This window comes from Muntiacus reevesi, chromosome 12 (genome assembly GCF_963930625.1).
Source record: "Muntiacus reevesi chromosome 12, mMunRee1.1, whole genome shotgun sequence".
Classification (NCBI taxonomy): domain Eukaryota; kingdom Metazoa; phylum Chordata; class Mammalia; order Artiodactyla; family Cervidae; genus Muntiacus; species Muntiacus reevesi.
In genome coordinates, this window is record NC_089260.1 from 52,697,830 (window position 1) to 52,711,276 (window position 13,447).

The window sequence follows — 13,447 nt, forward strand, 5'->3', positions numbered from 1 at the left end:
TGCATTGGCAGGTGGATTCTTTACCACTGAGCCCCCTGGGAAGCCCATTAAATAAATACATATCCTCAGAGCATTCTCTTTCACTTATGGGGCACAGGCACCTTTTCTGCTCATCTTTTTCTTCTGATGAGCTGTCAATTTCATAGTTTTATTTATTCACATCCTGGCTTCTTTTATAAAACTATTTGAGGTCTTTGTATTTCCAATGTTGAAAGCAGAGCACATGAAAACCCTTGATGTTACTGGTGCTCAGTAAATGTTTTAATGAATGCCATGGTTATTTCAGAGCTCTGTTGTCAAATGTGGTTCTCATTTGGGAGCAGAGGGGCTCGGATGACAGATGCAGTCTCTACATGACTTAATTCTATAATGCCAAGACCTTTTGACATGGTCTCTTTACATTTTTTGCTTTATAGAATGACACATGAAATGCAGAGAATTTAAGTCATAGCAGCTTAATTGCAGCCATAACTCGCAAATAAGACAGAGGATATTTCTTGGAAAACCAAGAAACCAATGTCAATGAATCATGTTAATTGCTTCTGATCTTACATTACATATAAAATATTTCAAAATGATGTATTTTTTTCTTTGATTCGCATGACTGCTCCAGTGAGCCTTTCCCAACCTTTCACAGTGAATTGCTTAAAGTCAGCTTCTTTTTTGGGGGGGAAAAGAGTCATAACCACTCAAAGCTCTAGTTTTTCCAGTAGTCATGTACAGATATGAGAGTTGGACTATAGAGTAGGCTGAGCACCGAAGAATTGATACTTTCAAATTGTGATGTTGGAGAAGACTCTTGAGAGTCCCTTGGACTGCAAGGAGATCATACCAGTCAATTCTAAAGGAAATCAACCCTAAATATTCATTGGAAGGACTATCCCTGAAGCTGAAGCTCCACTACTTTGACCATGTTTTTTGAAGAACTGACTCATTGGAAAAGACCCTGATGCTGGGAAGGATTGAAGGCAGGAGGAGAAGGAGGTGATAAAGGATGAAATTGTTGGATGGCATCATGGACTCACTGGACTTGAGTTTGAACCAACTCCTGGAGATGGTGGAGGACAGGGAAGACTGGCGTGCTGCAGCCCATAGGGTTGCAAGGGGTCAGACACAACTTAGCAACTGAAGAGCAACAACAACCACACTACAATGCCCTGCTCCTAAGAGGGCAGCCAAATCAGGGTAAACAAAAGGAGATAAGCATTCAAAGAGGAAATCATTCTGCTTTGGAAAAAAAATCTTTTCATAAATTGCATGGAACTAGTGCTTTTCTTTTTTTAACATTAAAAAAATTGAGGTATAGTTGATTTATGAGTGCCATTTCAGACTGAGGATTCTGAACCCTAAGAACATATAAATCGCTTTTGGTATTAATATATTAATAAATGAAGTTGCTCTGAAATGTTCCAACATAGCCTCCTATTTCTCTTTTAATGATATCAGAAAGTATATAATTAAGTTTAGGCAAACATGACAAGTAGGTGACAGAGATAGAATTTCAAATAAATTATTTTCCATTTCTTGCTTTACGTGCTTTGTCGCTACTGTGTCTACACCTTGAATGTCCTTCTCTGAATAATAACACTTTAATATATTGACAATGACATCTTAAGTGCCACCACACCTGAAAATAATATACACTAAATCTCAATTTATCTATAGATGGATGACTGCACCGTATATTTAGGAGTGGCTCTAGAGAGAGGAGGTGCTTTCTTTGCTGTTTTCAGTTATTCAAAGCTCTCATTTTGTTACTCAGACATTTTACTTTGTCTTCTTTCTTTATTAAAATTCCAAAATTTTAAAATACTTATGTTTATTTATTTAGCTGTGCCAGGCCTTCGTTGTGGCATGTGGGATCTAGTTCTCTGACAAGGGATTGAACCTGGGCACCCTCCATTGGGAGTGTGGAATCTTAGCCACTGGATCACCAAGGGAAGTTGATGGGAACCAGTTTGACTAAAGATGTAACTTTCAGTTCTTCCCTAAAACTAGACTCATCCTTCTTTTGGGGCAGTGGTTTAGGCTAGAAGTTCCATTTTTTCCGTCTCCTTTGTATCTGGTGATTCATATTTGTCTTCGTCTCCATCATCCCTATCTCTGATCTCTGTGTCCAGCAGATGCCTGTCAGGGAGTGGGGGCAGACTCTGGGTAAGTGGCAGGACTGCGAGGCCAGCATTCCAAGTGAGCGGAACAGAAGGGGAATGGGGAGGGTGTCATGAGGGATCAGAAGTCACTCTTGATTTGAATACTTGGAGGATAGTTATAATAAAATGGGGAAGGATGGGGTTAGAGAAATTTAAGTCCTGTTTGGGTAGGCTTCCCTGGTAGCTCAGATCATAAAACATTTACCTGTGATACAGGAGACCTGGGTTCAATCCATGGGTTGGGAAGATCCCCTGGAGAAGAAAATGGCAACCCACTCTAGTTTTCTTGCCTGGAGAATCTCAGAGGACCCTGGCTGGCTACAGTCCATGGGGTCACAAAGAGTCAGACACAACTGAATGACTAACACTTTCACACTGACACTTTCATGGGTAGGAAATGAGAAAATTAGAGATTTCGAACAGAGAAATATGATGAGAGTGTTGGCAGAGATTGGTTGAACTTTTTTTTTTTAATAGTCACTTAAAATATTTTCATTTATTTATTTGGCTATGCCGGTTGAGCATTGAAATGCATTTGCATTAGGGGTCAGGAGAGCCCTGGTGAGTTGAAGATAAAACAGTAGAGGTCCCCGAGCATTGGGAGCTCAATGGCAGAAACGGCAACAGGGACTGGATGTCAGTTTTGGAAATGCTCAGCTTGAGGAGATGGGGAGTCATTGGAGAGGAAAAGTGCATCAAACGTTTGAAGGTAGAAGACATGAACCTGTATGAATACAGGGCCAGGAGAGGAACATGTGAGTCATAGATGCCTTTTCAGTTTTTACGGCTTTTTCCATTCCTCATGATTCACTCTTCTGTACTTTAATGCTGGCGTGTTATTTATGTTAATAATAAACCTTGTTTATCTTGAAGATAGCTTTCTGTTAGGTTGCCTCAAACTCTTCAAACTTATTTTTCTCAGTGACAAATAAATGATGATAAGGCTATGGCCTGTCACAGTTTCATAAATTTGGACAAATTTATCCATCACTGTGAGTTACGTACATTAAGATGAACGTTTTGCAGATTCTAATGGCCTAGTGGCATCATCAATGCAGGAAATTGGAATTTGTGAGTCCTTTAGCAGAAGAGCAGAGAGTTCCTCTAAAACAGTTAAACGATGCTTTACAGTTTTTATCCTAGGTCAGATTTTTTAAATAGGAAGGAATGAGGGTCATGATGCTGAGAGAATAACAATGGGTCTTTGTCTTTTTTTCGGCTGTGCTGGGTTTTCCTTGAGGCATGTGGGCTTTCTCCAGTTGCAGCATGTGGGCCTCTAGTTGTGGAGCATGAGTTTAGTTGCATATGGGATCTTAGTTCTGCGCCCAGGGATCAGACCTGTGTCCCTGCATTGGAAGGCAAGTTCTTAACCACTTGACCACCAGGGAAGTCCCTCAGTCGACTGATTTAAACCTTATCAGAGCTAAAAATATTGAATACCTTCATAGCTACATCTAGACTGGTGCTTGACCAAACAACTGGGCACCATAGCCATGCTGTCACACAAAGTTAACCATCAGATATCCTTAGAATGGGCTTCCCAGGTGATCCTAGTGGTAAAAGAGCAGCAATGCAGGAGACATAAGAGATGTGGGTTCAGTTCCTGGGTTGGGAAGATCCCCTGGAGGAGGCATGGCAACCCACTCCAGTATTCTTGCCTGGAGAATCCCATGGACAGAGGACCCTGGCTGGCTACAGTCCATGGGATCATAAAGAGTCAGACACAACTGAAGCGACTTAGCACAAAGGATGCACCCTTAGAATAATTTTCTGTTAGAACTTTTGTCTTAGCTTAATGCCAAAGAATGCTCAAACTACTGCACAATTCCACTCATCTTACACGCTAGTAAAGTAATGCTTAAAATTCTCCAAGCCAGGCTTCAGCAATAGGTGAACTCTGAGTTTCCAGATGTTCAAGCTGGTTTTAGAAAAGGCAGAGGAACCAGGGATCAAATTGCCAACATCTGATGGATCCTCTAAAAAGCAAGAGAGTTCCAGAAAAACATCTATTTCTACTTTATTGACTATGCCAAAGCCTTTGACTACGTGGATCACAAGAAACTGTGGAAAATTTTGAAAGAGATGGGAATACCAGACCACCTGACTTGCCTCTTGAGAAACCTGTACGTAGGTCAGGAAGCAACAGTTAGAACTGGACATGGAACAACAGACTGCTTCCAAATAGGAAAAGGAGTACCTCAAGGCTGTATATTGTCACCCTGCTTACTTAACTTACATGCAGAGTACATCATGAGAAACGCTGAGCTGAAGGAAGCACAAGCTGGAATCAAGATTGTCGGGAGACATATCAATAACCTCAGATATGCAGATAACACCACCCTTATGGCAGAAAGTGAAGAGGAACTAAAAAGCCTCTTGATGAAAGTGAAAGAGGAGAGTGAAAAAGTTGACTTAAAGCTCAACATTCAGAAAACCAAGATCATGGCATCTGGTCCCATCACTTCATTGCAGATAGATGGGGAAACAGTGGAAACAGTGCCTGACTTAATTTTTCTGGGCTCCCAAATCACTGCAGATGGTGATTGCAGTCATGAAATTAAAAGACGCTTACTCCTTGGAAGGAAAGTTATGACCAACTTAGATAGCATATTAAAAAGCAGAGACATTCCTTTGCCAGCAAAGGTTCGTCTAGTCAAGGCTATGGTTTTTCCAGTGGTCATGTGTGGATGTGGGAGTTGGACTATGCAGGAAGTTGAGTGCCGAAGAATTGATGCTTTTGAACTGTGATGTTGGAGAAGACTCTTGAGAGTCCCTTGGACTGCAAGGAGATCCAACCAGTCCATCCTAAAGGAGAGCAGTCCTGGATGTTCATTGGAAGGACTGATGTTGAGGCTGAACCTCCAGTACTTTGGCCACCTGATGCAAAGAGCTGACTCATTGGAAAAGACCCTGAAGCTGGAAAAGATTGAGGGCAGGAGGAGAAGGGGACGACAGAGGATGAGATGGTTGGATGGCATCATCGACTCGATAGACATGGGTTTGACTGGACTCTGGGAGTGGGTGATAGACAGGGAGGCCTGGCGTGCTGAGGTTCATGGGGTCACAAAGAGTCAGACATGACTGAGCAACCGAACTGAACTGAACTGAACCTAGCTTATCTTCCCACCTCCCATGCCAAATACTTCCATTCATCCCTATTCTGCTAAGAAGACCTTTGAAGGAAAGATGTCAGTGTGGGGGTGTTTGGTTCTAAGCAGCATAAGTAATAATCATATTCACTGCAGTAATATATTGCTTTAACATTTCCCAAAGCACAGTTTTGATTAACCTTTAAACCTCTGTACTATCTGAAGCCCTCTAACTTTCCAGCCCCATTACCCCCAAAGTGCTCTCAGTTCATCACAGGCACTGAAGCACAGTGACTTTGCTCTGTGAAACTGAACCAACACTAATATAAGGCAGAATATAAGATGAATACTTACCAACCCTGAATACTCACTGGAAGGACTGATGCTGAAGCTGAAGCAAAAATGTAGAGTGTGTGATGGATGAGGACTGAGCATTTAAGTCACCAGTAATAGTTATAACTGGATTTTCAGAACGTGCTGGAAATTTTCCTGACACTTGCATTAACTACCTTCTAATTTTGTGGAAAGGGGATCTCTGATGATGCTTTGTTTGGTCTAAATGAGGCAAAGCTGTAAAGAGTTCACCTGCCAATGCAGGAGACACTGGTTCAAACCCTGGGTTGGGAAGATACTCTGGAGAAGGAAATGGTAACCTACTCCAGTATTCTTGCCTGGAAAATCCCATGGACAGAGGAGCCTGGCGGGCTACAGCCCATGGAGTCACAAAGAATCAGACACGGCTGAGCAACTAAACAAGAGAAAGCACCTCCGCGAGAAGGGAGTTTCTCAGACCAGAGCTTTGTTAATAAAGCTTGGGTTCCTTGTGGGCTGTGAGGGAAGACTCTCTTTTGCTCCTTGACTGCTATCACGTCTCCAGTAATTATTTAAGGTCCAGACGGTAGGATGAAAACCAGGTGGTAGAGATTGTCTTGCTGTTTTCATTCTGTTATTTTACTAGTCACATGAAGGTTATAGCAGTCTTCTGTCATCCTTTTTAGCTTGGGTTAGTGGAAGTGACGGCATTTTCCTTAATTTTTCTTTTCTTTCTTTCTCTTCCTTCTTTCGTTCTTTCCTTTTTTCTGTACTCTGCAGATTGCAGTATCTTAGTTCCCTGACCAGGGATTGAGCCCAGCCCTTGGCAGTTGAAAGTGTGGAGTTCTAAGCACTGAACGGATAGGAAATTCCCCCTTTCTTTCTATAATAGATTGTATTTTTTTAAGATCAGTTTTAGATTTATAGGAAAATTATGAAAATAGTACAGAAAAGTCTATAAAATTGGGCTTCCCAGGTGGCACAAGAGTGCCAGTGCAGGAGACAAAAGAGATGGAGGTTCAGTCCTTGTGTTGGGAAGATCCCCTGGAGAAACAAATGGCAACCCACTCCAGTATTCTTGCTTGGGAAATCCTATGGACAGAGGAGTCTGGTAGGCTACAGTCCATGGGGGTTGCAAAGAGTTGGGCACACGACTGAGTGACTGAGCATGAGCATGGAAAATTCACATCTAACCTAGCCCCAGTTTGCCGTGTTTTTAACATCTTAGTATGGTACATTGACTGTAATTAGTTGTCCACTCTTGATACGCTAAGTCTTTATTTTATTGTTTATTTGTTTTCACCTACAGTCCCTTTTCTGTTCCAAGACCTCATCTGTAACACCACATTGCATTTAGTTCTCCTGTTTCCCTGGATTCCTCTTGGCTGTGACAGTTTCTCAGGCTTTCTTTGTCTTTGATAACCTTGACAGTTTTGAGATGTACGGGCCAGATATTTTGCAGAGTATCCCTCTGTTAAGATTTGTCCGGTGTTTTCTTCATGGTTACAGTGGGGTTATGGGTTACTGGGAGGAAGAGCATAGAGGTAAAATGTTGTGTTCATCATATCATGTCCAGGCTGCCTGTATCAGCATGTCTGATGACTGCTCATGTTGGCCTGCTCACCTGACCGAGGTCGCATTGACCATGTTTCTCCACTGATCACCTGGCCCAGGTGCCATTGCCCACGTTTCTCCACTGTCTGGTATCCTGCACCCTACTCTTTGAAACGAAATCACCATGAGCAGCACACAATCAAGGAGTGGGGACTCTGCATTTTTTAAACAAAAACACATATGAAGTAGTTTTGGAAAAGCAGGTGTGAGTGATGGGATGTTACTGAATTAGGAGGAGTGGCAAAGAAACAGAAATGAAAACAAAAAGACTGAAAGCAGCCAACCACAAAACATGCATTTCTGGTTTGTTTCAGAAAAAAATACTCCTTACTGTTGCTATGAGAAGTAAGAAAATCGTTTATTTGAACTTTGTAATTTGTGAAATCAAGATAGATTTCAACCTTGGCCTTTTTTTCTTGTTGATTTTAATTACGGCAAACAGTTCTTATCTATTTCACTGTACACTTATCTGTACCACTGGGATGCCAAAGCTACAGTTGCAGCCAGAAATGGAAAGATTAAATTGGTCTGCCTTTCATTATTAATTGAAGAGTTATAGAACATTGCTTTCTTAAAGGCAGTGCCTTGACATTACTGGGCAGTCCAAGTTCAATGCAAAGAAATAGAAGAAAACAATAGAATGAGAAAGACTAGAGATCTCTTCAAGAAAATGAGAGATACTAAGGGAGCATTTCATGCAAAGATGGGTACAATAAAGGATAGAAACAATATGGACCTAACAGAAGCAGAAGATATTAAGAAGAGGTGGCAAGAATACACAGAAGAACTATACAAAAAAGATCTTAATGACCCAGACAACCACAACTGTGTGATCACACCTAGAGCCAGACATTCTGGAGTGCAAAGTCAAGTGGGCCTTGGGAGGCATCACTATGAACAAAACTAGTGGAGGTGATGGAATTCCAGCTGAGCTATTTCAAATCCTAAAAGATGATGCTGTTAAAGTGCTTCAATCAATATGCCAGCAAATTTGAAAAACTCAGCAGTGGCCACAGGACTGGAAAAGGTATTTTCATTCCAATCCCAAAGAAAGGCGGTGCTAAAGAATGTTCAAACTACCACACAGTTGCATTCATTTCACATGCTAGCAAAGTAATGCTCAAAATTCTTCAAGCTAGGCTTCAATAGTATGTGAGCCGAGAACTTCCGTATGTTCAAGCTGGATTTAGAAAAGGCAGAAGAACCAGAGATCAAATTGCCAACATCCATTGTATCATAGAAAAAGCAAGAGAATTCCAGAAAAAAACATCTACTTCTACTTCATTGACTACGCTAAAGCCTTTGACTATGTGGATCACAACAAACTGTGGAAAATTCTTAAAGTTATGGGAATACCAGACCATCTCACCTACCTCCTGAGAAACCCATATGCAGATCAAGAAGCAATAGTTAGAACTGGACATGGGTCAACAGGCTGGTTTCAAATAGGAAAAGGAGTATGTCAAGAATGTATATTGTTACCCTACTTATTAACTTCTATGCAGAGTATCATGTGAAATGCCAGGGTGGATGAAGCACACACTGGAATCAAGATTGCTGGGAGAAATATCAATAACCTCAGCTATGCAGATGACATCACCCTTATGGCAGAAAGTGAAGAAGAACTAAAGAACCTCCTGATGAAGGTGAAAGAGAAGAGTGAAAAAGCTGGCTTAAAATTCAGCATTCAAAAAACTAAGATCATGGCATCTGGTCCTATCACTTCATTGCAAATAGATAGGGAAACAGTGAAAACAGTGACAGACTTTATTTTCTTGGGCTCCAAAATCACTGCAGATGGTGATTGCAGCCATGAAATTAAAAGACACTTTCTCCTTGGAAGAAAAGTTATGACCAACCTCGACAGCATATTAAAAAGCAGAGACATTACTTTGCCAACAGAGGTCTGTCTAGTGAAAGCTATTGTTTTTCCAGTGGTCATGTGTGGATGTGAGAGTTGGACAGTAAAGAAGGCTGAGTGCTGAAGAGTTGATGCTTTTGAACTGTGGTGTTGGAAAAGACTCTTGAGTCCCTTGGACTGCAAGGAGATCCAACGAGTCCATCCTAAAGGAGATCAGTCCTGAGTATTCCTTGAAAGGACTGATGGTAAAGCTGAAGCTGCTATACTTTGGCCACCTGTTGTGAGGAGCTGACTCATTAGGAAAAACCCTGATGCTGGGGAAGATTGAAGGTGGGAGGAGAAGGGGACGACAGAGGATGAGATGGTTGGATGGCATCACTGACTCAATGGACATGAGTTTGAGCAAGCTCTGGGAGGTGGTGAAGGACAGGGAAGCCTGGCATGCTGCAGTCCATGGGGTTGTATAGAGTCAGACATGACTGAGCGACTGAACAACAATAGCCAAGTTAATGAGAGCTCTGAATAGCTTGACTTGTCCTGGGTTGTTGTTTTCGTTGTTGTTCAGTCACCAAATCGTGTCTGACTCTTTCCGACCCCATGGACTGCAGCACATCTTTCTCCTGTGTCCTCCATTATCTCCCAGAGTTTGCTCAGATTCATGTCCATTGAGTCCATGATGCTCTCTAACCATCTCATCCTCTGCCACTGCCTTCTCCTGTTGCCTTCAATCTTTGCCAACATCAGGGTCTTTTCCAATGAGTGGACTCTTCACATCAAGTGGACAAAATATTGGAGCTTAAGCTTCAGCATCAGTCCTTCCAATCAATATTCAGGGTTGATTTCCTTTTAGATTGACTAGTTTGCACCTCCCAGAATATTGGAAATAAAAGCAAAAATAAACAAATGGGACCTAATGAAACTTAAAAGCTTTTGCACAACAAAGGAACCTATAAGCAAGGTGAAAAAACAGCCTTAAGAATGGTAGAAAATAATAGCAAATGAAGAAACAGACAAAGGATTAATCTCAAAAATATACAAGCAACTCCTGCAGCTCAATTCCAGAAAAATAAATGACCCAATCAAAAAATGGGCCAAAGATAAACAGACATTTCTCCAAAGAAGACATAGAGATGGCTAACAAACACATGAAAAGATGCGCAACATCACTCATTATCAGAGAAATGCAAATCAAAACCTCAGTGAGGTACCATTACATGCCAGTTAGAATGGCTGCTATCCAAAAGTCTACAAACAATAAATGCTGGAGAGGGTGTGGAGAAAAGGGAACCCTCTTACACTGTTGGTGGGAAAGCAAGCTAGTACAGCCGCTATGGAGAACAGAGTGGAGATTCCTTAAAAAACTGGAAATAGAACTGCCATATGATCCAGCAATCCCACTTCTGGGCATACACACCGAGGAAACCAGATCTGAAAGAGACACATGCACCCCAATGTTCATTGCAGCACTGTTTATAATAGCCAGGACATGGAAGCAACCTAGATGCCCATCAGCAGATGAATAGATAAGGAAGCTGTGGTACATATACACCATGGAATATTACTCAGCCATTAAAAAGAATTCATTTGAATCAGTTCTAATGAGATGGATAAAACTGGAGCCCATTATACAGAATGAAGTAAGCCAGAAAGATAAACACCAATACAGTATACTAATGCATATATATGGAATTTAGAAGGATGGTAACGACAACCCAATATGCAAGACAGAAAAAGAGACACAGATGTACAGAACAGATTTTTGGACTCTATGGGAGAAGGTGAGGGTGGGATGATCTGAGAGAACAGCATCAAAACATGTATATTATCAAGTGTGAAACATATCACCAGTCCAGGTGGGATGCATGAGACAAGTGCTCGGGGCTGGTGCACTGATGACCAAGAAGGATGGGATGGGGAGGGAGGTGGGAGGGGGGATCGGGATGGGGAACACATGTAAATCCATGGCTGATTCATGTCAATGTATGGCAAAAACCACTACAATATTGTAGAGTAATTAGCCTCCAACTAATAAAAATAAATGAAAAAAAAAAAAAAAAAAAAGATTGGTTTGATCTTGCAGTCCAAGAAACTCCCGAGAGCCTTGTTCTGTGTTACCATTTCTATATTATAGACAGAGAGCCTCATTACTTCCCTCTAGTGGTCAGCTTTATAATTTTGGATTCTAGTTGGGAAAACTCAGCAAGAGAAGCTTCAAAATTACAGCGATCTTCCTTGATAATTTTCCTTCATATTTTAATATGGATGCTAAAAGGACAAGGTGTTTGAATTTTAGTGTGTCTTTTTGGTTTAATTCTTAAATGAAACAGTGTTTTCAGGAGGTAAGTAATTATAACTTGATTAAAATGTAAAGCGATGATTAGTATTCTCGGCAGAAGGTTTACCTAACTACTGTTATACTGAGAACCTCAGCGGCCATTTGATTTTAACCAGGGAATTGAATTTGGCTTCTTGCGAGTGTTTTATCAGCCCTGTAGAAGCAAGTGGGTATTCTAGATAAACTTGAAAACCATCGAGCTCTCTAGGGCTAAGAGTGAGAGAGTCCTCTAGAGTATTATTTGTCATTCCTTCACAGATAAAATTTTATCTGCAGTGCAGGAAATGGCCTTTTTTAAAAAAGAGCTCCACATTGGCATTCATTACTTTACCGTGCTTTAAATAAGATGCAGTGCTTTTCATAGGATGCTATCTCTATGTATACTTAGAAAGTTGAACTAATTTACAGAATGTGAGACTGGCTTTGTGTCATTCTTGATGGAGATGGTGGGTGACACAGTACTGGAGTATATAGGTACTCATCCTTTCAATGAGTTCTCATGTTTGTGACCAGACCTGGAGTTTCATTTCAGTGACAGCCAGAGGGGATGTCCTCTAAGGAAGGCAACGAAATCAATTTGAAATCTGCAAGACCCCTCAGATGTGCTCCTGATCAGAACAGAAGCAGAACTTGAGAGGCACTGAGCCCTGCTTCTGTTGAGAAATAAGAAGGAAGGAATTCACACAGAGAACCTGGATTCACCAGTCATCTCTTTGTCCACATCTGTGATACTCTTGTTGCATACCATGCCACGTGGATAGGGTCAAGGCGAAATTGATGTATCCTTGTTCTCCTGAACAGAAGTACCTTTAGTAACGAGGTTGCCTGTCTGTCGTTGCTTGTCCAGCTCCACCTGATCCACTGGAACTCCACCTTGTTTGGCAGCATTGATGAGGCTGTGGGGAAGCCCCATGGAATCGCTATCATCGCTTTGTTTGTCCAGGTAAATGGTCTCCTGCTAAGATTATTACATGGTTCAGAGATGCTTCTTTCTAATTCATTTTGCAGAAGTTTTTTTGTTCTCTCTCAGTTTTACTACTTAGAAGGGACATTAAGCGCTTATACAGAGAACATTGATAGTTTAAAAATAGAAAACTTGGGACTTCCCTGGTAGCTCAGTGGTAAAGCATCTGCTCCACAATGCAGGAGACACAGGTCAATCCCTGGTCCTGGAAGATCACATATGCCTTGGTCCAACTAAGCCCATGTGCCTCAACTATTGAGCATGTGCTCTAGGGCCTGGGAACAGTAGCTATTGAGCCTGTATGCTGCAACTGCTGAAGCCTGAGGGCCTAATAGACTGTGCTTTATAAGAGAAGCCATGACAATGAGAGGCCTGGGGACCACAACTTGAGGGTAGCCCCTACTCAGAGCAACTAGAGAAAGCTTGTGTGTAGCAACAGAGACCCAGCACAGCCAAAAATAAAGAAATGAAATTTAAAAAAAAATGTGGTCTCTGTGGATCAAGTTCAGCCATATTCACTGGTAGAAAATGGTTAACTTTGTTATCAGAAATTTTCTTCAGAATGGCATCCAGAGTCATTGGAGAAATGAATTAGAAAATGTCTCCTAAAGGCAGAATTCATTTTATTAATGAAAAAGAATTTCAGGAAATGTTTTTGCACCCCGCCTCACTGCAAAATCTAAGAAAAGTCAATAGTATAATCATGCAGTAGATTCCTTTAGCTATTTGTTATGAGTAATTTTCCTTCTAAGATGATTGGAAGTGCCTTGTAGAAAAACACTGATGAAATAAGACTGGTAAAGACCTTGGTGGGTATAAAGTTTAGATTTGAGCTCTGTGGTGGGCAAAGAATATTATAGGCATTGAGTGAAATATACCCCTGGAGGAGGAAATGACGACCCACTCCAGTATTCTTGCCTGGAGAATCCCATGGACAGAGGAGCCTAGTGGGCTATAGTCCATGGGGTTGCAAAGAGTTGGACACAACTGAGCATCTAACACGCTTACAGTAAAATGTACAAATTGGACCGTATGCTTTCAAAGGTAAGATTTTAATTTCGTTTGTCAGGTGACTCTTTTAAACTTTGTTGTATCATCTTCTTGATGCAATAAAAGATTTAG

General features: G+C 41.3%; 1 protein-coding gene across 2 annotated transcripts in view; it reads left to right on the plus strand.

The window, feature by feature from the left end:
- The window catches only part of CA8 (carbonic anhydrase 8), an 84,227-nt gene that overhangs the window by 35,872 nt on the left and 34,908 nt on the right, over positions 1-13,447 (plus strand). For both annotated transcript variants that reach the window (XM_065902746.1, XM_065902747.1), the window contains exon 4: positions 12,209-12,304. In XM_065902746.1, the coding sequence (XP_065758818.1) occupies positions 12,209-12,304 (96 nt within the window). The remainder of the gene's footprint in view (positions 1-12,208; positions 12,305-13,447) is intronic.